This window comes from Phoca vitulina, unplaced genomic scaffold (assembly GCF_004348235.1).
Source record: "Phoca vitulina isolate PV1807 unplaced genomic scaffold, GSC_HSeal_1.0 scaffold12, whole genome shotgun sequence".
Lineage (NCBI taxonomy): Eukaryota > Metazoa > Chordata > Mammalia > Carnivora > Phocidae > Phoca > Phoca vitulina.
Window position 1 is genome coordinate 32,245,413 of NW_022589715.1, and position 27,473 is coordinate 32,272,885.

General features: G+C 33.1%; 1 protein-coding gene across 16 annotated transcripts in view; it reads right to left on the reverse strand.

The window, feature by feature from the left end:
* Positions 1 to 27,473, reverse strand: part of EHBP1 (EH domain binding protein 1) — a 420,362-nt gene that overhangs the window by 3,417 nt on the left and 389,472 nt on the right. For all 16 annotated transcript variants that reach the window (XM_032410868.1, XM_032410870.1, XM_032410869.1 and 13 more), the window contains 2 exons: positions 5,483 to 5,582; positions 4,287 to 4,360 (listed from right to left, as the gene is read on the reverse strand). In XM_032410868.1, the coding sequence (XP_032266759.1) occupies positions 4,287 to 4,360; positions 5,483 to 5,582 (174 nt within the window). The remainder of the gene's footprint in view (positions 1 to 4,286; positions 4,361 to 5,482; positions 5,583 to 27,473) is intronic.

Below are 27,473 nucleotides of genomic sequence, written 5' to 3' on the forward strand. Positions count from 1 at the left end.
AGACTACCAATTTTGATGAATATTAATTTTTCCACTTTTAACCTCAAGAAATCATTCAGATTATAAGCTTTTAATTATTTACTTCCAAAACATTTTGATAAGAGCTTCACAACTGGGAAATAAATTTCCTCCACCATACACTTAAAAAATACAATTAAATGGAAAATTACAAAATTTTCTAAAACCAAGAAAAAAATAAATTTTAACAAAGGACATATAATTTTCTTAATTAAATTGTTCCTTCTCTGTACTTGACCAGTCACTTTTAAGGCTTTAATTAATAATTAGAAATATCAAGATAAATAAGGCTTTAACAATATGGATGAGAGAAAACTTTTATTTTTTAACCCCTGAAGTATTGAATAATTTAAAAAATCGTAACTTTTTCCTAGCTCAATACTGACATTTTCTGTAACTGTAACAAAAACATTTTTAAGGTTATGAATATTTAGGTTATTTTCATCATTTCACAGTCAAATTTAACTGACAGTAGAATTTAAAATGTTACAGCATAAATTTAAGGATTTTTCATATTAAATTTGTCATTGCTATGTTAATATTTATCTACAAAATATTAGTCAATTGTAGAGGAAACAGCTATGTACAGTGAGTATATTTTACACTAGCAGAACTACTTTTACTTTGCATTTGCTTTCTCACGGGAGTAAATTTATACACACACACACACATAATTGAATGCTGATTTGGGAAATTAAACTATTTTGATGATTTTTTAAAAAAATTAATAATACCTTTAAAATTGATCAAGATCCATATTTGTATGTTCATGCCTAAATTAAAAAAAAATTTTAAATCCCCTTTTAGTAGCTTCACCTAGATGTAATGTCATGTTTTAAAAACCTGCCTGTAAGTTTATGTGTTACCTGTTACGCATTTTAAGAAAGGATTATTCACCTATAACACCAGTCACAGCTAGCTAGATACACTGACTTTGACTTGAACAGACTACAATGTGGCTTCTGATTAATTTAAAGATTCCAGTGTACTTTTGCTACAAAAGCCATATCCTCTTGCAACAAATAGGATTAAGTTTTGATGCTGCATTTGAGCCAAAGTGTTGAAATAAAGAGATTCTGTTTATGTCCATCTGCACTGAGCTGTTTTGTTAATTTAAAAATCTCTTTTTTTATATATAGGGCCAATTATTCATTCCCCGATTCAGTTTATTTGCTGAAGTTGGTAATTACCTTGGAAAAAAGGCAAAAGAAATACCTATAAATACTTTGATAGAAAGGACCTAAAGTTCTTGTAGTAAACCTTCAACCTTGCCACTATAAATAAGCCTGGCACTTTGATGAAAATTAACACTAGTTTTGTAAAGAGCACATTGGGGGATTGCAGTCAAGTCTTATCTTTAGTTCCAGTCAACTAGCAATCCTGAAAGAGTTTGCATCATCATCAGAGCAGGCCATTTGATAGGATTCTACTGCTGTACCTAATCAATCTATGGAAGACTGTGGCTGTGCTGTGTAACAAAGCTAAAATAGATTTACAAATGGGGTTTTAGGGGATAAGCTCCTCCACAGGATTACATATTGATTTTAAATATAAAAAGCTTATCATATAAACCATAACTACAAAAATAGTGAACCTATGCATAAATCCCTTTAGAAGAGCACCCACTTCAAACTCTAAGCCAAGAATAAATCAAGATGTACAAAATCCTAGAGGAGATCCATTTCTTGTGCAGAAAATGAACACACCACTTTCTAAAAGCCCACCCCAATGTGTGCAGAAATGAATTTATCTTTCCTGAGGGGGCATTAAATAATCTGGAACAAAAAAACTATAGGAAAAGTATCTAAAAGATGTTTGTTAGCTTAAGGGATCCTACAACTTAGCTCAGTAGAGTGAAACTCCTGCTATGAAGAACACCTCGAGGAAAAAAAAGGCAAAAAACAGGCCAAAGTGATTATGGATTTTCAGAAGAATGGATATATTGAATTTTTTTTTCCCCTCTCAAACCAAGCTGTTAATATTTCTTTCAATGTGCTATGTGGCTATTAACATTCTGTGCTTTCTCCTGGTGAATGGTTTCAGGAGCAGATTTATTTGAAAAGATTTTAGTTTATTTATTGTGAAAACCATCTTATGGCTACCTAGTAGAAGAGATGGGGACAAAAAGAGGAATGAACCTTACAACAAAGGAGAGCAAAACAACACCAAATAATGTTGCCTATTCATGTGTTATTCTGTGGGTTTTAATATTCCAAAAGCCTACTGAACTGCATGTGTGTACATTCTAAGGGCTGGCTCAGAGGACATTGTGTTCACAGAACTGATCATCACAACAGTCAGTACCTGTCTAGGACAGCCCAGGCCATGCACTGCCCAGGCTAGTGGGACAGGCCTCTTACTAAGAAAGTGCCTTTGTCATCAACAAGCTACTTCTTTCCTCAAGTCTCTTCTGTCCCTCAACCAGCAACAGAAACTGGCACAATCACATATGGGACAATGATCTTAATTAAAAAATAAAACAAAACCTAAAAAAACTACCAATTGTATTAAAGGGGTTTGAAAAAGAAAAACACTTTTTCCCCTCCTTAAAAAAAATATGACTTTGTACTGATATGTACAAGAAGAACAGGCAGACAAAATGTTCAATGATTCACGACTGTAGGTTTGGTATATAGGCACAGGACTACCATAAAAATGAGATCTTTTGTATGTGTCATGGCCCTCCTTTTAAGATGGTATTTGGTAATACAACTGGTTTGGGGACAGAAACAATATCTGCCTTAAAAGTCAACTGTATTGTATCAAGCTGTATTTTAGGGATAATTTAACTTATTATACATGAGAGAGTGTTTTTAATACTCTGTATTGAGTATAATGTGTAATGAATCTATAAAGAATAAACTGTACAGTGAGTCATACATTATATATACTATATATACATACATTTTATATCACACATACATATATATAAACCATATAAATAGTATCTTCTATACCCGCTTTTCAACTATTTAGCTTTCCAATCTCTTTTAAAGACTACACCGTGACTACAAAAATTCTATCAAGAAGAAAAATACCATTTAGCACACCTGTGCATTTTATTTCAATGGCAAGTTCTACAGAACTTCTTAAATAATTTTGACAAAATTTTTAGTCATTATCAATGTATAATTTGATTCATCTGGATAGCATTTGAAGGAAATTAGCTATCTGAAGCCTTTAAAATAAAGTAAATCTGATTTCTAAATGAGGATACACAAATGTTGTCAGTAATATTTATCAAATGAGATTACAGATATAAAGTAATTAAAAATAAAACTTTTATAATATATAAGATTATATTTAGATAAACAGCATATATTTTATTTAATCACAATATTAATTAAAATATTTTTAAAATATACGGTTTCATTTGGCTTTCCCTTACAAACTTAAATTTCTAGTTTCTAAACTAATTAGAATTGGCTTATTATGGATCAGGTACCTTATCAGGTAAAGAAGGAAATTACTATGGACAGTCAATGGGTTAAGAGGTCAATATAGAATAGGAAAATCAATTTGCATTGATTAGACAAAAGGTCCATTTTACACAGCCCAAAGGATTACTTTTTAAGCAGACATCTTTGAACTATAAGACATTTTCAACTAAAAGGCATAAGGAGAAGTGCATTCTTAAACACATAAGAATTTTTTTAAAAAAATCATATAGTAAATGCCATAGTTAAGCTAGCTGATGTTTACTGATATTATGAACCATGCTTAGGATTACTATATAATTCATATAAAAGCTTTATGAAAAGTATGAAAGTGTTTTATTTATCTCTTATGTCAATCTTTGCCTGAATAATCACTTAATAGGAGTTGGAGTCTTAAGAACTATAGCAGACTGCAGGCATATTTCAGTGTTGACATCAATTAAATATTAAGGTAAAATTTAGAGTCTGATGTGAAAAATCAAAATGATAAATCTTTCCCCATCTCCCTCGTGGAAACAACCTTAAATTTCACACACAGTAAAATGTAATTAAATCATTTAACTCCTTATATTTTCTATTTTATGGACATTTCAGCTTACTGACAAAGTTAAAACAATTTTGTGTTTAATAGCACACATAATGATTATCTATCTGAATTAGGGTTCTTAGGGTTTACGTGACTGTTGCTTTCTAACTCTAAGTCATTTATCTGTAATTCCTGTTGGTTCCTAGTCAGGCCACACCTGGTGAGACCAGAAGTGTATTACACTCTTTAAATCTCTTTGACAGTTGACACTTCACATACCTCATTCCATCATAGCCATTTCTTACCTTCGATGGCTAGCATTGCCCGCAATTCCCGATTCAGCAGCTCATACCGTCGTTCTAAATCATGCTCTTTTTCCCTAGGCAAGTTGCAAAAGTTCATCAATATGCTAATTACTAAATCATTAAACACTTAAAAGAACCTGTAGGTTACATTGATTTTAGGACTCATAACTGACTTTTCTCTTTAACTTTAAGCTACTCCAAACAAATGATACACAAACCTAAAACCTTCCTCAGGTTGAATATTACTAGTGCTATTATTTTTCTCCTTCAATTTTGAATTGCACAGAGGTATATTTTAACCTTCAGATAAGTAGTCTCATTCTTCAATGCTTCTTGTCTTAAGTGCCAGGTATAAGACTATTTTGTAAAATATTTTTCATAGCTCACAATAAGCACTCTTTTGTCTGGAGTACCATGTAAAAAGAATACAAGAAACATGTAAGTACTACCAGTGCAAATTTAATACAGAGACAATTAAAAATCCAGGAGAGCTAAGTTTTGTGCTTCTTCATAACTCTTTTTATCAAGTTCAGGCATAGCAGAAATGACAAAAATAGAGGTTTTCACTAAAATAAAACATGTGAGCCTGCTCCTTCCCACACTAGGTGGCATAATATAAGAATATTGCTGGTGAACAAAAAGAAACACGCATTAAGTCCTATAGTGAACTAACTGCTAAAGACCAAGAATGCTTACATCTGGTCTAGTCTCCATTTTACTGTACACAAAAGTGATCTTTCTATGATTGGAGGAATTACCCAAATTTAGGGTAACATCATCTGTAGAATACAAATGTACTTTTGTCCTTATTAAGAGTTATTTTCATTTTTAACTTAGAATGTGATGTTAAATAAACTTCAATTTTATTTCTTTTGTCCTCTAACCCTTAATATAATCCAAATGTCCTTTTTGTGCATAAGTGCTTTATTTCTTAAATACAAAAATTTTTTTTTATTCCTTGGCTTCCTATATAATAAACATTTTTTAGTATATATCACTATTTTAAAAAACTTACTGTTCAGATGAGAAATGATTATATGCTATTTTTAATTTTTATTTTTATAAAAAACTATACTGTAATCTCCAAGGAAAGAAAAATATTAAGCCTAATAAATATGAAATCCCAAAGAAGGCAATGACAAAAAGCCTGAAATTCATCAGTGTTGTAGGAAAAACAAGCAGTCATGAGTACTTACAGGAGAGAAAGCTGGTTCATTCTCCTTATTAAGGCATTTTTCTTATTAACCAACATAAACCATTCCTGCATCATAGCTTCTTCTTCTTCTGTGTTCCTTCCTGTAATTCAGCAAATTATTTATTATATGACATTTTACAAGCCAAATAATAGTTTAGCACAAGTATTTTTTTTTTAACATGAAACATTTTAGCTACCCCAATAGTACAAATTAAACTGTTTATAATAACATAATATTAAAGTCCAGGGTCTGAAAAGAGCAATCAACATCTAAAAATTCATAAGCCAATCTTCTAAAGCTGGTATTATTCAGCATGTGTATTTCAGTCCCCCTGAACATATCTACAGATCAGACTAACATTAAGTACAGTAAAAAAAAAAAAAAAAAAAAAAAAAAGTGTTCCAACTTTTAAATCCTCCCCAGAGGCTGATTTGTTATTATGTTTCAATGAGAAACTCATGGTGCTGACAGACATAAGGTCATGATAAAAAAAAAAAAATTTAAAAATCATTATGAGAATTATAAGACTAGCAGGAAGATCAGAGAAGTCCAGAGATTTCGTGAAAGCTTCCACTTGTAACAACTTGCTTTTTTTCTTTTCTCCCCAAAAGTAAACTAAAGATATATGTTCATATACCATTCTGGAACTCATCATCTCTAATAGGGCAAACACATGCAAATTATTTTAAATACATTGTAAATGACCAGGCTACAAAAAATGCCTATAGCTATCTGTGAAAAGACACATTATAATGAAAATAATAATGTTCAGTAAATCACAAAACATTTCAACAGAGAGAAGATCTAAAAATTAGATTTACTGATTGCACATTTAAAATTCACTTTCCATCATCTATACCACTCCCCACCAAAGGCCAGTACATCAAGGGTTATAATGTATAGGATATATTTATTATTGTTCATGTAGAAGTAGGCCACAATCACACTCAAGAGAAATATTAATTCCCCACCTTCTTCCCACCTCTCCATTCAAATTGTACCTAGTCAAATTTATAATTCTTTGACTTTCCTTTTTTCTGAATTTCACCCATGATTGGTTTATTGTTTTGCTAGGCCATTATTTAATACTTCAGTCCCACTTCTGTACAGAGGCATAGGGCTAACTTAAATATCTAATAAAAAATAAAATATTCTAGTTTCATTTTCTTTTTAAGGAAGATACTTTAACTTTCAAACACATGACCAGCCCATTTTAAAAATTCAGACAATAGATACCTAAAATAAGTGAAAAGCCAAGTCTTTCACCAACCCCTCTCTCTCCAATTCCTCTCTCCATCTCCTTTCTCCAGAAGTAAGTACTTCTACAGTTTAGCATATCTCCTTCCAGACCACAGAGATTACTATGTGTATCAAACCCATGCATATACCTTATCTATAGACACATACAGGTTTCTTTTCTTTAGCATAAGTGAGATCATATTATATATTGCCCTGTGATTTGTTTTTGTTATGCTGTTCAAAGATCTACCTCATTCTTTTTAATACTTGCATAAAGTATGGATGTGCCATAATTTATTTAACTATTTCCACATTAATAAAAATCTGAAGAAATTTTTAGAATGGAAATAGAATATAAAGAGATGATGATCTGTGTGCAAAAGATTAAACATGTACTTCAGAGCATCCCTGTAAAATAGATATCTGTTGTTCATCGTTAGGGAGCATAGTGAGGATACGTGCCTTCATTAAATGCTATTAAAACTTTATGGTATGAAGCAGACGTAGGATAGATCTTTTTGGGGTATGAACAAAAGTCTTTATTGTTTTACAGTATTTTTAATCTCTCTTTTAGGGTAGCTGGTTTTGTATTCACTTTGGACCATGTGATGTCTTGACACTGGTCATGTGATACAGGCTGCGATACGCACAAATCCCTGGGTAGCAACAAAAGAAGAAAGAGTAGAAAGAAAAAGCTGAGAAAAAGCTTGCAATTTGGAAAAAGGCCAATTGTACCCTGGTGAAGGCCTTTTTGATCAGTGAAATGACACATGTGTGCAATATTAATAGGTGCAGTTTTTATGATATTTTATTTTCTAATTAAACACTTAGTTCTTGTGTTCATAGCATAAGTGGCTTCTAAAAATATAGACATTTTAAAACTTTGTTTTGAGTTTTACTCAACCTATAATTGAGGCTTTCAGCAATACTAGAAGCAACTAGCCTACTCTTAAATTAGCATCATTTTCTTCAATGGAAGACTGCTTCCTTGAGAATAACAATATTGATATGGTACTGTGTTATTTTCAGTTTAACTCATGCCTAAGATTTCTAGGTAAGAATCAAAGATCCCCCTCCCCTAACTGTTAGGAAATGACTAATAATACAAGAGTCTCATGTTTCGAAAGGAAATAAGCCTAACAATAACAAATATTTAAAGACACATTACACTCTGCTACATAGATTATATAAATTAACTGAAAAAACATATTTGAGGTTAAATCAATTCTGTATCACTAACTCCTTATCTGAGATAGTAGACAAGATGGAAATCTATACTTAGCCTAGTAATAAAAAAATTAAATTTTCTTCTAATACATCATTACACTATTGTTTTTCGGGATTTAAAATTTTTTAAATTTAAAAAGCTTTTAAAAGCCAGTAAGTTGAACCATTACAAATTAATCCTGACTTTAATAACTGGTTAAAGACCCCTTTAGCTTTATAAGTAACAAAAAATATTAAAGCCTGTGATCACAGTGAGCTTTTCTCATTTCTCCTCTAACCATTTGTTATTTAATCCAATACTAGTAATCCAATTTGTCCATCAGACTTTTAAAGGGCAGAATGCAACTTCCTCAGCTTAGACACTTTTCAAAGTACAATATATTTTTCAAATGAATGCTGGATGTTTCATTTTTCCCAACTGTTCCTAGCTCTAATGCATGAGGAAAAAAAGAACAAGATGAACATTGTTCATACTGATTAAGTAAGAGCTCATTAAAGAGCTGTCAGTGCGGTACTTTGAATATGCATGAAGCATATAATCAGATCTAGTACCGTCACTAGAGGAGAATACGGTAAGTACAAAGGATTGATTTAATTACTTAGAGTGGGCTGTGGTGGTAAAGCAGTCTTGTTAGTGCAAAAAGAAAAAGAGGTTGTATTCTGGCACTGTTAGAAAAAAGGCAGTTTTAGCTTCTGCCACAATACATAATCTCAGAATAAAGCACTTTACATTGTAGCTTAAAATGAAGACTGTCATTATTTTATAAAATGGCCATAAATCATTTTATCTTGTTTAACCTCACCTGGTTAACTACTTGTCTTTGAAAATTATCTTTAATTTGTAATTACAACTACATCTTTTTGACACCTTAGAGTGGAATACGGATACTTTAAAAAAAAAATCCCAATTTTTTTTTTCAGTTTCATGAATTGAAAGATTCAGGACATATACAAGTGAAGACCATTTTGAAATAAAAAATGACAAAATACTACAGGTCAGTATACAATTACTAAAATGTAAAAACATGGCTGGGTTGTTATACTGCATTTTAAAACACAGTGCCTCATGTAAATATACTACAAATAACAACATCACACTATCATTTTAAAGTATTGACTAATTAATTCAATCTCTGGCAATATTTGTCCTATTTTTTTTCCCTCAAAGACTTCTGTTTTTTATTTTGCCTCTAGGAATGTAACATCTTTTCTGACATCACAATCTTTTAACATCAGTTTTTTCTTTTAACCAATTACTACAGAGCTGGGATATGATTTGTAAAAATTATCAAATGATCAAGAATAATGATAACGGCAGGAAAAGTAACTATACATATGACTTCAAATCATTTTCCCTCTGACATAGTTCACAAAAACCACTTAACAGAAAGCGTGTAACACACAGCACTACATACAGTGTAAATACTTAATAAACACAGGTTGACTACAGCAACCATTTTTATATTTCATCTCCTCCAAAAAATTATTTAAATTTAGTTAAGATTAATTTCATTCAAGAATTCATTCATTCATCCAGGAATATGTATGTAGTTTTCATTTATTTTTTCAGAAGCAGTTTTTTCAATGTAAATTTTTAAATGAATGAAAGAAAAGTGATGTGAAAACCTAAAATTATGAATCATATATTCAAAAATTTTCTACTAATTTACCTTTCCTAATTAATCCTTATTATCTATTTAGAAAGATATATTTTTAGACAGTGAATTCTTATATAAATACAAAATAAGGAACAATACAATTTTAGCCAAACAGAAGATGAATTCAGTGGGAAAGAATGAAAACACAAAGATGTAGGCTGCTGTTCATATAAACAAATTCAAGATTTTCTACCATGAAAATATTAAAGAATGCTAAAATCTTGCCATAGCCCCATGGCGGAGATGGCTGACTAGTGATCATATATGGCCCTTAAAGGGCACAACATAACAAAGCCAAACCAAACATAAAAACAAAAAAGTTGCCATTACAAATTGTCCTGATGGTATGATAACACCAATATGATGACCTCTGAAAGACATAATATAATACAATAGAGAGACACACGAAGGTGTCCAACTAGCTGGTACTCGAGAAACACATTCTAATAACAAAGGAAGTGAAATCTGGTAGATCTATATAATGGACAAAAAAGATGAATTTACTGTAGTTATGTAGGGTCATGGACACATGAACTCCTAAAGCCAATATTCCTAGAGGACTCCAGTGCATCAGTTTTAGAAAATATTTTAAATTTAGGAAATAGAGCTTTATTATGAAAAGAAATTTTACTATATAAGCAAATAGCTGATAAATGTTTCTACCCCAAGAATATCCTCAAACAGCAATCAACATAAATGAAGAATTTCATAATCTTTATTGATGTTTTCAGCAGCAATTGTCTTAAAACTATTTGCTTAACATGATATATTTGTTATAGTGTTAAGAATATAAACTTTGGGGAAAATCCCGTCTCCTTTTGTTGCAGTAAAATAAAAACTAACACACTCTGTCAAACATACCTTTTATTTACCCATTTGGTAAAACAGATTCAGGGCAACATCTCTCTACAGATAACTTCTGATAGACTTCTAGCATGTACTTCTTACAGGAAGAGGTACAGACAACTTCACCAAAGTTCTTCCTACATAAGCTTATATATAAAAAGGAGCTATTTCTGAAGGTTGGAAATTAACAGCAGTCTTCTTGTACCAACTCCTTAATAGCATCTGAGTAGCCTTTTTTTCTGCCAAAGGTCAGTGCCAGATTTCCAAAGGTAAACTGGGCACAAACTTAAAATAGCAAAAAATAAAAATAAATTTAAAAGTATGGAAGGAGTCATCATGGGAAAAACTGTAACTGAAAAAAAATCTTTATATTTACTTACAGTTTAGTATTTTCTTTAAGTTACATATGGGATGGATTTGCACCTATTAACTTTTCAGTGCTAAGAGCATGTAAAGGTATTAACATGACCCACATTTCAGGTAATACATGACCATCCTGACTACCTACAAATAGGCACTTGACTAGTTAAAATGCTTAGAACATAACTTTAAAACTGTATTTACTTTTTTAAGGTACATTTAACATATTCTGTAAAATAAGATAAAATACAGTGAGTCACTTTTATAGGCATCATTGAACCAAACAGACTATTGTCTACTTAGTGAATCAATTAGGCATCCTGTAATAAGGGGAAAACTTGAATTGTGAGCCATGCTTACAGATGGATAGCTTCCCCCCGCCAGTTCTCCCCTCTCTTGAAGCCCCTTTTGTTTGGACTGCACCTGGTGAACTCCTCTCTCCCCCCCATCCTTGTCCTAGGGCCTTCTCACAGTCATGTCATAGAAATGACTTAAGAGGGGCTCCAGAAGTGACAGAGACATTAATGTTAAAGACAAACATGAAGAGTTGAATAAAATTATTTCTTGAAAAGTAGGAGTGGACAGAAGCAATTATTTCTAGATTAATGTATTTTAAGATGTGATTTTAAATATGTATGTTTATATAGCTAAATTAAATATTATAAAAGATATTTCTAACCTTTTATATATATATTTTAAAGATTTTATTTTTATTTATTTATTTGACAGAGAGAGACACAGTGAGAGAGGGAACACAAGCAGGGGGAGTGGGAGAGGGAGAAGCAGGCCTCCTGCTGAGCAGGGAGCCCAAAGTGGGGCTCCATCCCAGGATCCTGGGATCATGACCTGAGCCAAAGGCAGACGCTTAACGACTGAGCCACCCAGGCGCCCCTAACCTTTTATTTATTTAAGTAAGTCAAGATTGCACGTGTCTTCTCATTGGAAGAATCAAGGTCTACCTTTTTTTTTTTTTTAAGGTCATTTGGGCATATGTTTTTTTTTCTAGGGTGGTCTGGGAACCCAATCCACAATTTAAGTATTTTATGGAAATATTCATAAATAAATGGAAATGACTCATAAATTAACTTGAGAATAAAGACCTCTAGTAAATTAAGTACCACCTTTATGAATGTGTTTACTTGTATTAATTCTGGGGAACTTCTGTGGATAAGACTAGAAATTCTGGTAAGGCTAAGCATAACATATAATTGTACTGTCTGTAGTTTCTGTGGCTGGTTAGAACCATCATCTTGAATGTGATGCAAATAAGATGAACATTGAATCTGCATCCTAAATGGCTTTTCTTCCAGTTTAGCTAAAAAAAAAAAAAAAAATTGACTGAGCTCCTTGATCTCAGACTAATTAACCTCTCTGAGCCTTAGTTTCCATTTCTATAAGGGTAATCATATTGCTTACCTCATATGGTTGTTGGAGGAATTAAATGAAAAAAATCTATGTAAAGTCCTTAGCACAGTACCTGAGACTAAAAATGCTAGCTATGATGATGATGATAATGAAGACGGTGATGGTGGCATAATGCAGCACTGTGGAGATACAAAGATGACCAAGATGTGGCTTTTCTCCTCAAAAGGGCTCATGGTCTAATGTGGAGAGACACATAATCAGGAATAATTAGCGTGAGGGTCAATTTCTAAACAACTCCACAGATAGAAATTATATCTTAAATCTTTGTTAGTCATAACAACTTATACAGTTAGGATAGTTAGCATGTCTTTGGTCATAAGCAGGATAGGTGAAAAATGTAGGTGAATCAGTACAAACTCATTCCTGCAGCTGGAAAAACAAAGTGGATGCCCTACCAGGTCGGCAGCATCACTACTGCATACAAAAGGCGGCCGTAATGATGACACAATAATGTGGCTGTGCTCCAAATAATGAGAGTCTAGTTATTTGCAGGGTGCTAGACATTTAAAAATAAAGATCACAGAATATTGCTTGATATCAAAGACTAAAGAAGGTAAATTTTAAGATTGAAAATTATGGACTACTAGAACACACTTAAAAGTTTACTAGTCATTAAAATAAAGAAAAAGTGACAATGACAATTTGAAGTAAAAGTGGATATAATTTTAAGAAAAGAAAGCCCTCAACAAGAAAAACTAAATATTTGTAAAGTAAAAACCTTCACTGAGAAAGTAAGCTTTCATCATTTTTACAGAAAGAGATTTTGATATTAAAAGCAGAGCATCTTTAAAATCAGCTTATAAAATTGGCAATGCAGATGAAACAGCTGATTTACTAAATGCCAGGTGAGAATGAGATTAGATTTCTGTTGAGAATGTAGAAAATTAAATATGTTTCATTTTTAAAATATAGAAAGACAAATCAGGTAGATATGCTCTATTTAGGCTTCTTCTAATAAAGAGTTTCTCCAAAGTTGTATTATGTAGTCAGTCAGCTACTCTTTTAGGTAACCCCCTCTTGTGTTGCTTAAAGTGTTTCAATGTCCTTTAAAAATCCTACCCACAGTGTCTCCAGTGCCTTCAGTTTCCAATAAGGAATGAGTTCAAGCCCCAGCCTCCAATGCACCTCTTCTACTCTATACCTGCTTTAATCGTGCTTGGGTTCAGATAACCAAGTAACACTGGGATATATCCTTCCTTATGTACCTTCTTAAAAGTCTTTGATGATGGAGAGCAGAAGGAAATTTAACCTATCCCCTTCTAGCCTGTGGCCACATTCAGTCTCAAAATGGGACACTGCAGAACCATCTCCAGCAGCACTTTAACCTGCATAGAGCTTCAAAAATTACACAATACTTTGAATCAAAAGCAATGAATGCTGTTTTTCTAGACTAGACCAGGTGACTAGTGTGGATTTCAGCAATATATCAACTCATCCAACGCCCCTTAATCTTCTCAGTGGAGCCATTCTCTTCATCATGGTACACAAGACACATTCATGATGGACTTGTACCCACAGTGTTGTTTCCTGAATCCCTGGAACAACAATGTCTCACAGAAGCTACTCTATATAATATCTCTCTTTCATCAGATCAGTGACAACCAGTAACTTTCTTATAGGCTGGTAATAATGATAATTATGATGATGATAATAGCATCAAATATTTAATGAGGCTGTATAACTTAGAGCTAGCTAGTGGTAGAACTAGGCCTTAAATCCAGGCAGTCTGTCTTGTAAACCACCACTCTCAGCTACCCCACCTGACACTCACAGGGTAACCAGTCTTACAAGAACAGGCCCTTTACTTAGAATTCAGGCCAACCTTGACAAAGCCTTCTGAATGGCTCTGATAAGCAAAATGGCACAAACAAAACAAAACAAAGCAAAAAGCAAACCTTCAAATCTCTGATAAACAAACAAACAAAAACCATTCTGTTCCTTAGTTCATCCATTAGTAGTGGGGATTTTGTTGCTCTTCCAATGTAGGCAACTGGGACTTAACAATGATCCAGAGAAGTACATCAGGGGATATCAAGGCGAATCAGCCTTTCTTCCTATGCACATATATCTTTACGATCCTTGAATTATAGGTCAGTGTATAATGTCTGCTAGAAACATGATTCCAGGGATAGACCTGTTCACTTCTTGGACAACTATAAACCACTCTGATTCCATTTGAGCATTTGAAGCAACCATCAGTGAAAATGGCCAAACAAGAATACTCTGCCTAGCACGGGATTATCAGGATGTATTCAAGTTCCAGCTCTGCTCTTGAGGAGCTACAGGAACTTGGATAAATAACTTAATCTCCCTATGCTTCAGTCTCCTCATTTGTAAAAATGGAAATAATAGTACTACTTCAACGGGGGTTCTGTGAAGATTAAGTGAGTTAATATATGTAAAACACCCAGAATAGTGCCTGGCATATAACATTACTTAATCAACGTAATGGTGGTTGCTATTGTTATATTGCTATTGCTGTATTCTTTCTTTCTCTCCTTCTTACTATCTTTTTCTCCACATACACACATACAGTAAGGAGCCACATTCTTTATTTAAGCTTCAGGATCCTCTCTGACTATCTGATTCCTGGCATTATGGATGGAGCAAGGAATAGTGATTTCTCCTGGCAGAGTCTCACAGTTTGTTGTTTTTTTTTTTTTTACTGCCTATGCAAACACCGGGAAGGCCTACCCACAGAAGTAAATACATTGGGCAATTTGGTGCAAAACTTGAGATGTTAGCTACATTGAGCCAGAAATTTCTGTCTTTACATATCCATTTCACTGGACAAGTCATCCTACCATCATTTTAAGTTTTTCATTCCCCTCAAGTATGGAAGCCCATCGACTTACCTATTACCCATTTTTCTTTAAAGGATCAAAACAAATGCAAACCAATATGAGACATTCCCTTTCCGAAGGTTACACATGTTCTGTTAAGTCTATTCCAAAGATTCCCTTGCTAATAGCAGTATCTTCAGTCAGAAATTTAGAGAAAATAAAAATCTAGTGTGTAACTCCCAGATCTCTAGAATTTCTAAAGATGATTTTCAGATTTTTCCTCAACTTAATGCCCAAAATATGTTCAATTCCCCTTTTTATCATGATACAAATGTTTAGATACCCCTGAGACTGAAGAACATCATGCTACCCCAATAGTCCCTCTCAGATTCTTGCATAAGTCTTATGGGCCAACCTCCAGCAGTTAGCTATATGTCCTTCTATTGTATAAGCTGTAGCTTATTTAAAAAGGGTTAGAGCAATCACATCTAACACAACTTTACCTACATTCCACCTAAATTCATGGTCAACTCCAAGTCTGTTTAGTCCTCACAATGTTTCTGTTAATATTCTACATTTCAGAATTTAGCAAAATAGCTACCTAGTCAACACTGACAATTTTGCAACGTTCAGTATAACTTTATTAACCTTTTACTTAAGATTCAAAATAAGCACTTGAATTATTTTTATTTTTATTTTTTTTAAAGATTTTATTTATTTATTTGACAGAGAGAGACACAAGTGAGAGAGCGAACACAAGCAGGGGGAATGGGAGAGGGAGAAGCAGGCTTCCCGCGGAGCAGGGAGCCCGATGTGGGGCTCAATCCCAGGGCCCTGGGACCATGACCTGAGCCGAAGGCAGATGCTTAACAACTGAGCCACCCAGGTGCCCCTAAGCACTTGAATTAAAACAAGTGGTATTAGAAGTTTGAAATTTTAGCTATCCTTAATTTTATTCTCATGAAAAATTAAAATATTTATGACTACTTTAATAATTTATTTCTGTGGAAAGTTATTTATACATAATAGGAAGCTACTGCTATTGTTTAAAGCACTGAAATGCATAATAAACTCATTTTTTAAATTAAAAATTATCTTTTAACTTTCCTTACAGAGGTAGAGCCTTCAAAAGCACAACAGAAAGAGCTATGACCAGGTCCATCAAGTTTCAGATCAGAAGTGTCTATCTGGGGAGGGGCACCTGGGTGGCTCAGTCGTTAAGCGTCTGCCTCCAGCTCAGGTCATGATCCCAGGGTCCTGGGATCGAGCCCCACATCGGGCTCCCTGCTCCGCGGGAAGCCTGCTTCTCCCTCTCCCACTCCCCCTGCTTGTGTTCCCTCTCTCGCTGTGTCTCTGTCAAATAAATAAATAAAATCTTAAAAAAAAAAAAAAAAAAAAGAAGTGTCTATCTGGGGAGAACACGCTGGTGGGGAAGAAATGTTGGTACTTTACACAATTCCTAGCTTTGGCCACCAAGTGGTGCTATTAATTCAGAGTGAACTGGCATTGGGGGAGTGGGGTTGGGTGGTTTTGGGGTGGGTAAAATACATAAACAGTCAATAAATGCAGAAAACACTCACAAGTTGGATGTTCATAACTCATTGTACTGTGAATTTACATATCTTCTCCCACTCAATGTCACCAGTATAAAAACAGAAGAGAAAACTAATTCATATATCTTATTTTGATGGTAAAGCCCACTGTACTCCCTCAGGAAAATAGCTACATATATATTTTTACCAAACTTCATCCTTTCAGGCCATGCAGCTATAAAAATAATCCGACAATTTTGATTAATTTTCCTCCTCCTCCAACATTCATCCAAATTACCCAATTAAAACAAACACAAAAAAAACTTTACATTAAAAACTAATCAGCAATAAACATTACAAATCAGTAGTATTAAGCATTTTTTTTAAAAAAAGCTAACTTAATTTTTTAAAAATAGATACCAGCTTGACATTTTTTTTCTTAACTTATATTGTAAACTTCTCCTGAAGAAATAGCTCACCTGACTGGATGAATGCCTTTCACATTCCAGCTTAGAAATGACGTGGGGACAGGGAACAGATGCAATGATTATATATGTTTAGTTTTTTGATGCAGTGCACCTAGAGGCCTTTGGAAAGTGTTAAAAACCTCTCTGGTTGCTAAAAGAAAGACATAATAATTTACAATCCACTAGACTAAGAGCTGGCAATGTCTATACAATCAAAAAAATAATGATTTGAAAGCAGAACTTTGTAAGTCTGTATAAGAATAAAGAGAAAGTTCACAGCTATTCAACTGGACAGTCCTAACCCAAAGATGAAGGGACCTAGGAAGGGTAAGCAACTATCCAGTTGTCTCTGTACATTAACATTTGTATTTTTAAGAAAAATGCTTCCATTTGGGGAAGTGCCGGAGCAGGGCTCTCATCCTTCCATAAACTACCTTGATTTTGACTCTGGACTGAAGAGGCAATTCACACATGCTTAGCCATCTCTGATGTCATTCTTTGTCAAATCAAATTATGAAATCTTGGTTAAGCTTCTTGGGATAGGGTCAGGATGAAATAGAAGACAAGAAAATGCATTTGCAAAGTTGGTTCCCACATGGATGTCCTAAAATAAATTTTTCAAAATACAAAGCTTAAGTTGTTTATTTCTGTATGTGCCTCATGAAACTCATATAATTAGTATATCAATTCAATGAAATGTATATAGATTGAGGGACTAGCAAATTCCTAAGGTTTGCTCCTAGCTATTTATTTAGTTGTGAAAATGTTCACACAGTTATCAGTTATTTTTTGTGTGTAAGCCAAGGGTTAAACAAACAAACAAACAAACAACTTTCCAATCTTATGTCAAATTGCCAGATCAGTTCTTAAACCATTTTTTGGGCGGAGGGGGGAGGGAGAGGGACTCAGAGAGTCTGTGTACGTGTGTTGAGGGAAGAGAAGAGTTAGGATAGAATGGGAGATGTGCGTATTACTTAGAAGCTGAGGAAAATCTTTAAGTAAAAGTAGAAACAATAATAAATAATGAAGCGACTGCTATAGCTGATGGCAGCAGCTACTTTCATACTGGGTACTAACCCTCTGCCGAGAGCTCTGTGCCAAGTACTCTTATATACATTTTATCTATATCTGTATCAATATGTCTTATATTCTCAATAACCTTCTGAAATAGGTTTTATCAGCCTTTTTATTTTTTTAAAGTTAATGGCTGAGGAAATAGAGGCTCAGGGAGGTTAAGTAATTTGTCTAAGACCACCCAGAGTCTAGCTGGTATATTGCTGGTTTTTAAGTCTACGCTCTGATATCTTTATGCTGTGCTACTTCCCTTAGCATTTATTACACTGTGGATTCAACGTATCTTAGTCCCTTGTTTCTTAAAATGTGGTCCGTGGATCACCTGTATTATAAATTGCCTAGAATATGGGCCCCACCCCAGATCCACTGAATCAGAATCTTTTAGGCAGGTCCTGGGAATCTGTATTTTTAACAAACTCCTCAGGTGGTTTTTTTAAATGCAGATAAAAGTTTGAGAACCACTGTCTTAGCCCTTTTACAAATAAGTCACCAAGATCTTTTTTTTTTTTAAAGAAAGGGTGATATTTCATGTATAAGATGTTATTTTAGCATTGGCATGACATTACACAAATTTAATTTCACATTCAGAAGAAAAACATGTTGCTGCCAAATCAGTTCAAATGCCTAAATTTTGTTTCATAGATAGTTGCTGAGAAAAACACATTTTCCTGGAATTTCTACTTTTTTAAGTGTTAAAAAATTTTATTACAGTCTAGAATAAGAATGTACCTCACTTTAGGCAATAGACATGTTCCAAATTAAAAATTATGGTGATGTGATAATTCTTTAGGTTCAAAAATTGTATTTTATATTTCCAATTCAAATTTCTAGTAGTGGAAAATACTTTCTAAATATCACTGGTAGAAATTATACACATTTGTTCTTCTGGATAAATGAACAAACATGAATCAGCAAATGAAAAAGTCACCTTAAGACTATATAGTAAAAGGCGGAGACATACAGTGAGTGCCAAGGAGAAAAGAAACAAATGTTAGAAATGAGAACCTTGTGAGGTTCTCTATATTTTGAATCAGAGAGATTCCTTTCTAGAAATCGTATGATCCAATATCTATTGCATGAACTAGACTGATTCAACAATAGTTGAGTGCTACTACACTTCAATATAATTTACATATTTTCTTTCTTTAAATAATCCAAATAATGAAATGCAGATAGAAACAAGACATTAAAGATGTGTGAATTAGCTGAACAAATTGTGAGAGTAAAGATATTCTGAAAGTATGACAGTAGTTTTAATTTTTCTTGTAACCACAGAAGGAAAATATTAAGGACAAAATAATTTAGGAGTATTACCAATTTTAAAAATTGAAGATGTAAAAAAGTAAACAGCACTTTAAACTGTAAGCACTTTAAAATGTAAACTTTCCTTTTATTTATTTTTTTTAAGATTTTTTTTTTAAGTCATCTTTACACCCAATGTGGGGCTTGAACTTACAATGCTGAGACCAAGAGTCACATGCTCCACCAACTGAGCCAGCCAAGCACCCCTGTAAACTTTCCTTTTAAAACAAACTTTGTTTTCTTTATACTGTATTTCTATTCATAATTAATTATTTTCAGTAATCAAAGGCCTATTCCATTATATGTGCAATATGTAATAAATAAAATGTATATATGTGCAACGAGAATACCAACTTATTATAAATATTTTATTTAATGCTTGATGGTGACAGGTAACATTCCTAACATACTAATGTTTTTCATCCTTTGGTATTTTTTATTTCAAAGGTGACCTTGACAAATTTAAATATTAAAGAGATTATATAAATAATAATAGATGACATTTATCAAACACTATATATGCACCAGGCACTGTGCAAATGCTTGATATAAGGTACCTAATTTAATTCTCACAATTCTCTTAGCTGCCACACCGTATCAACTCTGACCCAGTGTGACCAAATTTGAACTCATTATATTCACTAGCCAGGGCTAAATTTCTACACTCAATGTATAGTACTTAGGCACAACAGGGCTCAAAAATATTTGTTGAATGAAAATCACCAGACATAAAAGAATAAATGAATTTCTTCCTTTATGGGAATTAAAGTTAGGTTCTTTTCCCCCAATTTTTTCTAAAACCATAGTGTCCTCATTCTGTTAAAGTGGAAACTGAGGCTCAAAACTATGAAGCTGAGCTAGTAAACAGGAATGAATATAGCACACTAGAATGGCTCTCATCTCCCAGCCAGGGTCCCAACTCACCGCTGGAAGGACTGAGCCCATGTTTTCAGATGAAGGTATGCCGAGGATTAAGTATGGAAGAAAAGCCTCTCCTATAATTATGTTAACAGCAATGGAAGACAGATGGGCTTTGGTATGTAATGGACAAGGACACGGGAGAGAAGATTCACATGGAGACCTTAGAGAGCTGGGCCTTGGCTCACTGTTCTTCCACCTGGCTATGATTCTGCTAATCAAAGATGTGACAGAACCAATTGTATGACATGTTCTTTTATGCTTTTAATTTTTCTGAATATTGGATTAGAATATAATTACATGAGGTTATGTCACTTTTTGCAATTAGAAAATGATTTTATATTATTTTGCATTCTTGGAGTTAGGTGACATAAAGATTTTGACACAGCTAAAAACACAGAGACACACAAAACAGACCTGTAACACCACATTTACCAAAAGTATGTTGCCACTTTACTTCCAAAAAGGAATGGATTCTATGAACTCTTAGAATCTATCAAAGGATGTGGCTCAATGCCTCTGGAAATTATGCTAAACACTCACTTTGTAGAAAATTTTCAGACATAAAATGTTAACTTTTTCACTGGCTTCTTTATTATGTTACAGATTCAATGTCCTATGAATTGTCAGGAGTAATTATTTTAGTGAGGAACTATAGGCTAAGCCTATACTACTTCTGAACCTTAGAGATCATTTGATTTACTTTTTAGGACCAGATTCCCTTACTTTGCTCGTATTTATGAAAAGTTCCTTTGCAGACACAATATGATATCTTAGTTTGTCCATTTCATCATATTTTATGTTTATGGAGATCAAATGGAAACATTCTACTTTAATAAGCTAAAAACTTCATTTTCTATTTTACCATGGTATGTCATAAGAAGTTAGAAAAAATTTTCATTAATGGGAAATCTACAGTTACCTTTTTTTTTCAGTTTTGTAACTATCATGCCAAAATAGATATCTCACTTGGTTTAATGCATATTTTTCAGTGACATGGCCTCTTTTCTCACTGTAATTTGTATGAAAGGAGACATATTTATGTCTATTAAAAAAGAACCTATACAAAATGGAGACATTTTATTACGTGAATACTACTTCCCATCCATGCTTGTAAGAAGCCTAGAAATATCATGCTAAATCATAGAGAACATAGAATAACCAGACAGAAAAACACCTTTGTTGTTATATTTAGAAGATAGTTTCTACTTTTTGCTGACTTTATTAATGATAGTTGTCCATGTTATTCTTATTACAGTATGGTTTTCCCTCTTCTTTGTTAGAAGTATGAATAAATTTCAGTATCTTAAGAGGCAAGATCTTAAGCCATGTGCTCAATGTTCAATGTACAAAAATACAATTTTTCAGGATAAGAGAAAATTTAAAGAACAGTATATAGAAATATCAGAAATATATGTATTAAGCCAAGAATTTTCTCCACACAAAACCTGAGGAGTATTGGTGTATCAAACTTCCTTTCCTGGCTATTTATTAGTTGTACAGAATCAGTTTAACTCTACGTTCAGATATCTTTATATACAAAAATGTGCCCAGTTTGGATTTTCATTTTCCCCTTACAGATATGGGTATGGTGAGAGATGCAGCTGAGTACCTTAATCTCCTACCAAGTGTACAGTGATTGCTAGAGAAAAGAGACAGAGCTAGTTAAAAATATGTTCCTTACAAATATATAATTTAAATCTCATAAAAATGTTTTTTCTTTTAATCAAAGAACCTATTTTTACAGTATTTACTCAGGCAATCTTACCTTTATGTTGTTATCTATACTCTAAACCATAAAAACTACATTATCTGCCATTTTCTAAATCATGGAATCAAATGGTTTATATAGACCCTGTTTTAATGTTAATGAATTTATAGACACAAATAGCTAGCATCAAGGCTACAGTGAAGAGGAGGACACTTCAAGCATTCAATACAGCAAAAGGGGCAGATTAGAGATCAATAACAAAATCACCTGGTAAAAAAGGAAAAAGGTGTTGCATTAAAAGGCTTTTTGCTTTACATGTGAAACAATACTGAGAAACCTGTATTTTAGCACTTGTACTCAACAGGCACTCCAACTATGCCACGATGAGAACAGAAACCCATCCTTTCTAATAATCTTGTGACAAAAGCTAAAAGACATCATCCTATTAACTAGTGATCTCAACTGCTAATGCGGAGTACTTCCTGGTGCCTTTTATGTAGAATGCTGCTATTAAAAAACCACTAAACATTCACTGTGAACAACACAGAATCATTCATCTTTTATCAGCATCTCTTGTTAGAAGAGTATGAGTGGGGCTGAAGGTGTCATTGATATTATGGAGTGGAAATTAATCAGAAATTTTTCTCATATTTTCCTCATCTCACTAATTTACTTTTGTACAAATTTCCTCCTGTTAAAAAGTTCATACCCAACCCCCTGTTGTACTCTTTTAAGTTGAGAATATTCAACGAGTGCGTCCACTGAAAAGCACCAGGTCCTAACACAAAAAGCATTCGAAATTCTCATTTAGTTGTCTTTATTTTGCTAGCGCCATGTGGTCCTTGAAGATGTAGAAAACACGGGAAGCCGAGTAAAGATCAGAGCAAGCTCATTAGCATTCTGACAAAATTGGAGTGGTGGAGATGTATAGTTTGCCTAGTTTGTCGTTTTGAAAGCTACCGGTGGTAAGCTTTCTATTTCATTGTGCTTTTGTCTTTTGGGGGGGTTTCAAAGCAGCAGGGTATTTGTTAGCCCTAGGTTTGCACAATGCATTGTGGGAACCTTTCCTGCACATTCAGCCCTATATAGTATCATTCCAGTTTGAGTCAAAAAGTTTTTTTTCACCACTTATAAGAAAGGACATGTGTGTGAATCTTAGTGCATACCCTCAATATATTTATCACTGCTTTGCTTGTTTCTTTTGCCTGAATCACAAAGTTCAGAAAGAGTCAGAAACAACCTAAGTGACATAATTTTCAATCTTAAAAAAATGTTGCCATTCATTTCGGAACACAACACTAAAACATTTATTTTCTGTTCTTTGTCATAAACAACTAACTAGCCACATGCAGGCCTGATTCAGTTAGTTAAAATTCAAAAGCTCACTGCTCTCTATAATAGAACTCAATTCTATTTTTGAAAACAGTATAGACGGAAAAATGGTTTGCGCTTTAGAATTATGTAAATAAAGAATTACCTCTTAGAAGACTTAAATAACTTATTACCCTAGTCATTTGATTTTCTTCATCGTCATCTTCTTTTTTTCTTTTCTTTTTTTTTTTTTAAATACATAAAGCTCACTTTGAAGAGCTAAATGGGCTACATTAATGCTACTATTCAACATGAATGTTTCCAAGTTGCAATGAAATGGATAAAGGTCTTTGGGGATGAATTTATCTGCTAAATCCTTGTGGTTGCCCTCCTATCTTGGATGATGACCCAAAAGAATGTCAACAGCTCATTTCCCAGAGAGCTGGAAGGAGTCCCTATGCAAGCCATAATCTGCACATTCTCAAAGAACCATTTCAAACATTATATTTCACAAGCAGTTTTAAGTGATTTTCCTCTCATCTCTAGCATCCTAACAGTACTTTGGACATCAGTGCCTCTGAAATGAGGGCTAAACAAAGTTTACACATGAATGCTATATATGGCATATAAAATCTTAATTTATTTTCAATACACATTTTTAAAAACATAGTCACCTTATTACAATAATATACTTATGGCATTAAATGAGATAAATGTCTGACGATTACTATTTTTTTCTATTGTGGAAAAAGGTGCTTTTTATTACTGGTTATTATTTTACTTAGAATGTAACCTTATTTATGAGAAGTATTTACAGTTTTTCTTAATTTGTAATTATTACAATTTCAGGAGAAACTAAAGAGCAGTAGTGAGTGAAATACAGTATATGAGTAATCTGCTAAAAATAATTTAACAGTAAGAGAATGGATCATTTCTATAGGAAGCCTCCAACATAACAGTATTTGGTTATATCACCCTTTATTTCCTTTGTACATTAAGAAACCACTAGACTAAGTAGTATGGCATCTTGGGGGGAGATAGATATTAACTATTCATATTATAGTAGAACATGTAATTAAAACGATGCAACTTTTCTGTAATTCTAATTTAAGCTCTAATTTTCACCCCTGAAGGCTTCTCTTAGGCCTTCTTTTACAGTTTGAAAGTTCTTTCTTAAAACAAACAAACAACAACAACAACAACAAAACCCAGAAGAAATTGCCACATATAATTATGTGGTTATGGTATGAGCCTATTTATATATTGTTAGAACATGAAACTCGACTAACTTAAAGCTTAATATTTTAATGTATCCCAACATTGAGCTGTTCTACTGCTAGCTTTAAAGCTTAAAAAAAAAGTGGATGTTACTACAGTAATAATGACTGAATTAGTTCTATACTTTGAAATATGAGTATAGCCGCAAAATTATTTATCTACTTCACTGCATTCTCCTACCAAAGTTTCTTGAATAAAATCGTTTGGACTAGCTATATCAAATTAGAGAGCAGTCAGGAGTGTCTAAGTCCAGCTTTAAAACAAATATCTTAACAATTACTTAGCCATATGGAAAATAGGGTATGTCTTCCTGAAGCCATTTTAAAAATATATTTTCTATCTTGAATTTAGACTTCATTAGAAACCATTTCTGACTTGTAATGTTTGACTGTTGAAATATCACTCTTTTAAAGAACCACAAAAAGATGTAAAAAAGCAGGACTTTTTAAAGCTGTCAATTAACAATTTTCTGATTTTTTAAGGCCCATTACATTTGCACTTGCAACATTTTCCAAAATCCAGGAAACGAAGTGGAGTTAAGGCGTTATGAATAAACAAATGCAGCTGTATAGTTAGACACAGCTACCCAGACGGCAACACAACTTTTTTTATATTATATCAAATCTGAAGCTTCTTCCCGAGTGTTCACATCCTACTGTGTTTGGGTTCCTGTGACTTAAAGGCCAGATGCTTTTCACAAATGACCAACAATTGTAGTTAGAATAAATTAATGATTTTTTTAAAGCTTTGATGGAATTAAGCATACTTCTTTTCTCAATGTGCCTATGTGAATGTTTGCCTGTTAAACTTTTTTTTTTTTTTTGACAAGTGAGGCCACCCGGCAGAAAACAACTGATGCAAAACCCAGGAATAATCCCTCTGTTTAGTTCAACACTATGGTTAGCCTTAACACTGCCTCTATTATCCAATGGATTTAGAGAAACTTTCATTTATTTGTTGGCCTCAGTTTTCAATTCTGTTGCCCTCTTTAAGGAAACCTAGACTTATTCCTATGTACGTACATTTGCATACTGGTACAATGAAATGTCTTAGAATTTTTATTACTCTACTAAGCTACATAGGAGCTGTGTACATATGTAATTTGAAAAATTCATGAAAAGAATCAAGATATAGGTTAATACTCTTACTAAGGATTTTAAAGCACACTGTAATAAACCTATAATGCTCATGGTACAATACTAACATAATTACTTCCAACAATATTTTAACAACATAGAGCCATCTATTTTTAAAAAACCCGAAACCACTGGAACCTAAGAAATGCATTCGATGATCACAAAATCAGTGCCAACTTACTACATTAAAATGTGTTATTTTCCTATAGGAATCTTTAAAATTTTATATTTTTATTTATGGATAATATTTTACATTCTCTAATGTTCAGAGTCTAAGCTAAAAAAGGTTTACTCTACGTGAGATAAGCAAAGTAGAATATGAATTTTTAGTTTATAGGAGATTCAAATTAGGGATTCATATACATTATAGCAAATCATCCCATGTAATCTTTACATTTTAAAAATCTACATTGTTTTTCTTGAAACATTTGGTTATTGAATCTTAAAAAAAAAAACTGTATAACAAACGGCATGGTTTAGGAGAAGGAGAACATGTGGGACTGGGAGTCAGAAAATAACAGCTCTGTGCCAGTCTCTTCTAGCCTCAGTGTTTTCATCAGTTAAAGAAAACGGATGCTCTCTAAGACTGTTCGTATTTTCAAACCTTTATAACTATGTGGTACAACTGATATAAAACAAAATGCTATAATATTATAAGTTGATATTAGGAATTTGTTCAAAAGTTGATTCTTATAGCCTTCTTCACTCCACAAATACTTCTTAAAAAAGGATAGTACAAACTGCCCCTATGTATGTACGGACTGCATAGGACCAACTTTCAGTGATAGAATTTTATAATAAAGTCTCCACTAACTAAAAATGGATCATCTAAGGCTTAATAAGGAAATCTTAACATTTTTTAGAATATTCTTTCTTAGCTGTTTTCCCTAGCTAATGCAATCAGCACCGATACCCAGCAAAACACATCACCCAGAATGATGTGCTATTTACACCTTAATCTAAAGAGGGCGGAATTAGTAATACCACCCACATCCAACTCCCTCCTTTTTTGTCCCTTAGTTTTTCCTTAAAACAATGACATACATTAGTTTCTGGAAATATTCAGCTAAGAGAAGTTTCACATAAACTCACACATCTAGATGTTCAAAGAGGACTTTTAAACTTTATCAAGGAAGTAAAATGTAAAGATGATGATGACATTCTGCCACCAAGAAGGGAAGTAGAGGTTTCCAGCTCCAAATGCAATTGGGTTTTACTGTATATAGTATTCTCTTTGGAATAAAAATAAACATGCATTTTAGGGTCCCAGCTAGTAATGTAAATTCCTTCTATAAAATTGATTTCCCTACTGGACTAAGCACATCAATACAAAAACAAATGAACTACCAAAGTGCTCTAATTAACAATTTTGCAAGTGAATACAGACATTAGCGCAACACTGCTGCCATTAAAGTCTATTCCTTGGCATATCTGTTTCTGTTAACATTTCAATAGACCAATTAAATGACCTTTCCCCCTTCAAACTCAATTAAGCTATTTGAACTTCAAATGCCACCTTACCATGTATTTATACAAAACTTACACAGTGGAAATTAATTTTTTAGTTTTAATGGGTTTAACAAGTCAATACTATTTTAAATTAGCTCTCATAGAATTTCATATAATGTAAATATAGGATATTATCTGAATATGCAGTTGTCTAAACCAAATCAATCTTTCCATTCTAAACTTACATATTTTACTTTTGGTCTATTATTTTAACA